Source organism: Limulus polyphemus, unplaced genomic scaffold (assembly GCF_000517525.1).
Source record: "Limulus polyphemus unplaced genomic scaffold, Limulus_polyphemus-2.1.2 Scaffold397, whole genome shotgun sequence".
Lineage (NCBI taxonomy): Eukaryota > Metazoa > Arthropoda > Merostomata > Xiphosura > Limulidae > Limulus > Limulus polyphemus.
The window spans coordinates 460,835-463,473 of record NW_013666007.1 but is presented as its reverse complement, the minus strand read 5'-3'; the positions used below and the strand labels follow the sequence as shown (position 1 = coordinate 463,473).

The window sequence follows — 2,639 nt, the reverse complement described above, 5'->3', positions numbered from 1 at the left end:
TTCCCTTATATGTAATTGTAAAAAACACAAGAAACGGCCATAAAATATGCAAAACATAAAATATGAAACCGCAAATTTGCATGTATCTCTGCATAGGCCCAACATACCTTCATGCAAAATTTGGTAAAAATCCATCAACATGGGGCGAAGAAGTAGTAAAAAACGCGAAAACGCAAAAAACGCCCATAAAATCCGCAAGACGCAAAATGCAAAACTGAAACTTTGTATGTAACTCCCCATGGACCCAATTAACCTTCATACCAAATTTGGTGAAGATCTATGAACAAGAGGTGAGGTAGTGGTAAAAAAAACTATAGAAACTGCAAAACGCAAAATGTAAAACTTAAAATTTGCATGTATCTTCCCATGGAGCAAATGAACCTCCATACCAAGTTTGGTGAAGGTCCATCCACACCCTACGAAGTAGTTACATGGACATCAACAGACAACAGACAGTACCATTATATTTATATAAATGAGCATATGTTCATACAAGTGCCTCTAAGTAAAACACCACTTAATTTTCATTTTAATTATTCTTGATAAATGTATTGCGATTGTACTATATGATGATTTTAGATGTTTCTTGATTATACAAGATTTATTTTGATGCTTTTTAAAATTAGTTAACTGCTAAATTCTTGATGAAAAAAATTGAAGTATTATGTGCATTACAGCAGACGACAACAGTACTTGCTGCCATCTGGTGAGTTATATTTATGTAGTCGAGGGAAAATGGCGACAGGGGTAGGTCCAGTAGGAAGTGTGTCTGAAAAGTGTGGGTCTGATGTCCCGTCTGAAGATTCCTCAGAGAGTGAAGGCGATGGGGAACCCTCAAAATCATTCCATAGACGGATATCTACCTCTAAAGCTATCAAAAATGGCGTAAGTTTTCCTTAATTTTGTATTTGGGTGTCTATACGACGTATACGTTCGTGTGGTCGATAGCTGGCCACGAACATTTACCAGTTAACGCCTGAGTGCCGTGACTGAGTGTTACTTAGCCATGACCATGTGTTGCCTGTTAGTTTTATCAGCACGCAGATAAATATTGACGTGTGAGAAAGAGAATACTGTAACCTAGTTAGTTTAATAGCTCTTGACTCTTTCAGTTTAATTATTAATTTCATTCTGTTGGTATGTTTAAGTTCAAAAGAGCGCGTCATTCAGTAAATTAATTCAAAGACATATATATATGGGCAATACGATATCGATACTGAAATAATGAAATTGAAAAGTAAAAAAAAATTTTGATTTTCTCGTTTAACCTTAGTAACGTCAGTGTTACTGTTTTAAGTTAAATGGACACAGCTGGAAAACAATAGTTTTCTATTAGCTGTAAAGTTATATCTTACCAGGCTGAATAACGTCTATAGTTTAGAGTAGGAATGACTGATTTTTAGGTTTTACAAAATAGTTTAAGCATAGTATGTCCAAGATAGCACAGGTCACATTATGTTAACTAATAAAATAAAAATAATCCTAATTATTATTAATTACTGAATTTTATAACTGAATTAAAAAAATAAGGCAAGGTTTTCAAAGTTCAGTTGAAGTTATAGTTTTTATTTAGTCCAGCAAGTATTGTCAGTTATATCCAAAGTGTTCATTAGGACAAAAAGCAGCATATAATTAGTTTTAAACTTTTTTGGGGTGGGGGTTAAACGTCCAGTTGTTCTAATAACATTAAAGAAAAACTTTGTAAAAGTATAAATAAACTGTCATATTGTAAGTTACGAGTAAATTTAAAGAATTTGACACTGAATTAATGTGCAGGTGTAGGCTTAAATATGTTGTTATTATTATTTTTTTAATTTTTGCTACCTGTTAATTGGGTTGTTTAAAAATGTGGTAAAAATATAATACATTTTGTTTGAAAGTACAGATGAAGTATAATGGTTTAATACAGGAGATTATTCTTGTAAATATTTCTAAAGCCATATATTGAAATGTTTATGAAATTGAGAGGAAAATGGTATGCCGAAGAACATTGATAACACTATATTCTGTAACCATCATCTATGATTAGCTGTGGTGAAAACAGTGTCAAATGTTCTAGATTCTAAATGTATAGATATTTTGGTTAAAGTTATAAACCATTATAAAAGTTGAATTATTGTTTGAACATCATGTTTATGTATGTATGTATATATATGTGTATATGCAAGTTTTGAGTTGAAGATTAATAAGGTTGCTTTTACTGTCTAAAATATAAAACTGTTAACTGTAAAAGTTTGATGCAGCCTTGTTTTTAAGTGTTATTCTCGGTGAGGATTGTTAATTTTCCCAATAGTATACATGATTAAAGAGTGGGTTCTAGTAACAAAAGTATTGAAAAGTTTTCTTTGATAAATTTATAAACAAGCTAGCTTTTATTTTGTTGTTTTTTTAGTTGATGAGGTTGGGTGTTAGGATACTTTATTACATTTTAAAACTTGTTTAAAGTAAGTTAACTATATAATTTATATGTAAAGTAATTTAAAAGTAATATGTACATTAACAATTTTCTTTGGCCAGAATGGCTTCTTATCACCTGCCTTCATCATATAAATTTAAAGCATGACTTTAATATTAATTGACAATTTAGATTTAAGTTATTAGTCAGTTATATTTGTGTTGTACATTAGAGAACAAAGTTT

At 30.8% G+C, this 2,639-nt stretch overlaps 1 protein-coding gene across 5 annotated transcripts in view; it reads left to right on the top strand.

Annotated features, from left to right (window-relative positions):
- The first annotated feature begins 729 nt into the window (after positions 1–729).
- Positions 730–2,639, top strand: part of LOC106457958 (diacylglycerol kinase eta-like) — a 148,835-nt gene continuing 146,925 nt past the window's right edge. For 4 of the 5 annotated variants that reach the window (XM_022384053.1, XM_022384055.1, XM_022384052.1 and 1 more), the window contains exon 1: positions 730–885. In XM_022384053.1, the coding sequence (XP_022239761.1) occupies positions 736–885 (150 nt within the window). In that variant the 5' untranslated portion in view covers positions 730–735. The remainder of the gene's footprint in view (positions 886–2,639) is intronic. The other variant, XM_022384059.1, reaches the window with a different exon arrangement.